This window comes from Diabrotica undecimpunctata, chromosome 6, assembly GCF_040954645.1.
Source record: "Diabrotica undecimpunctata isolate CICGRU chromosome 6, icDiaUnde3, whole genome shotgun sequence".
Classification (NCBI taxonomy): Eukaryota; Metazoa; Arthropoda; class Insecta; order Coleoptera; family Chrysomelidae; genus Diabrotica; species Diabrotica undecimpunctata.
In genome coordinates this window covers 67,012,417-67,014,149 of record NC_092808.1, presented here as the reverse complement: position 1 = coordinate 67,014,149, position 1,733 = coordinate 67,012,417, and the positions used below count along the sequence as shown (strand labels likewise).

General features: G+C 41.9%; 1 protein-coding gene across 1 annotated transcript; it reads left to right on the top strand.

Annotated features, from left to right (window-relative positions):
- The first annotated feature begins 360 nt into the window (after nucleotides 1-360).
- LOC140444379 (uncharacterized) lies at nucleotides 361-1,170 on the top strand. The gene has a single exon (XM_072536130.1). The coding sequence runs from the start codon at nucleotides 361-363 to the stop codon at nucleotides 1,168-1,170; it is 810 nt and encodes a 269-aa protein (XP_072392231.1).
- Nucleotides 1,171-1,733: the final 563 nt, after the last annotated feature.

Here is a 1,733-nt window from a genome sequence, read left to right as displayed (position 1 = left end):
CAACTACAGATATGTTCGTACGGTCCTAAGAGACAAAAGTGGCAGAAATCAACCCACAACAAGCGGGTCTCAAAAACCCGCTACGGTGTCTAAGGCCCCGGATGAGCAAAAAAGTGCTCAAGATGAATCCTGGAGAACAGGCAAGCAAAAGCCTGACTTCAAGGAATCAGCTAGCGGGTCTCAAAACCCTGCTACTCTGTCTAAGGCCCCGGATGAGCAAAAAAGTGCTCAAGATGAATCCAGAAGGACAGGCAAGCAAAGGCCTGACTTCAAGGAATCAGCTAGTGGCCAAAAAAAATCTGGGAAACCAGACAATAAAGACAAGGGGAAATTAAAAAATCCCCAAACCAAGCTATAAAAATGATTCAAAGGCTGAAATGCTTGCAGATAAACCTTCAACATTCAAAATCAGCTACCAGTGTGTTTAGAAAAAGGTTTATTGACGACAGCCTAGCCATTGGCATCCTACAGGAGCCTTGGATTAATGGAAGACTAATACAAGGACTCAACATAAAATCAGGTAGGTTACTCTATAATATCAATACTGACAATCCAAGAGCAGCATTACTGCTCTCACATAATATTAAATATATTTCTGTTCCAGAATTTACCACGGCAGATGTGGTAACCGCAATAGTGGAAATGCCAACAGAAGTAGGCAAGAGGCAAATTATTATTGCTTCGGCCTATCTTCCGGGTGACTCTGAAAACCATCCACCTCCAGAGGAAGTTCAAAGACTTATGGGATGGTGCAAGAGCAAGAACAGACAATTAATTATTGGCTGCGATTCAAATTCACACCACACAGTATGGGGTAGCACAGGAATCAATAGCAGGGGTGAGCACCTCCTGGACTATATATCTGCTAATAACTTAGATATTGCAAACAGAGGTAACAAACCCACATTTATAAACGCAATTAGGAAAGAGGTTCTTGATATAACCCTAACTAGTTCGTTTATAGCAAATAAAATATACAATTGGCATGTCTCGAATGAAGCCTCAATGTCGGACCATCAACACATAAGGTTCGACTTGGGTGCATCTGAGGAGGGCCTTGAGGAATATCGAGTCCCAAAACAGACCGATTGGGACACTTATAAAGAGTGTCTCGACAGCGAAATGGAGGAACTCGATACGTCGCTCGACACAGAGGAAAATCTAGACTGAGCCTCATGGCAACTTCAAAATGCCATAATACAGGCCTATGAATCAAGTTGTCCTCTAAAACACAAGAAAACCACCAGGGATGTTCCCTGGTGGAATAAAGAGTTAACTAAACTTAGAAAAAAGGTCAGACAATTCTTCAATAGGGCAAAATCTACAGGTAGTTGGGACTCCTACAGAAATGCCCTTACTAAGTACAACAAAAAACTAAGAAAATCAAAGAGAAACTCATGAAGAAAAATGTGCGAAGGGATAACAGAATTAGCCCCTGCACAACGACTCCAAAAGGTTATCTAAAAAGATCACACAAATGAAATCGGACTGATCAAAAAGCCGAATGGTGACTATACTGAGAGTCTAACGGAAACTATTAGAGAGCTGTTGAAGACCCATTTTCCTGGCTCTCAACAAATACAAGAAGCTGAACCGCAAAGTATGCAGCTGGCAGAGACTCCAAGGGGCCTCAACAGATCCAGTAGGCAACTAGCGGAAAAAATCTTTACACAAAATAAAATCGAATGGGCCGTTACAAGGCTTTTCATAGCAAGCCTTGTGTTAGGTCACAT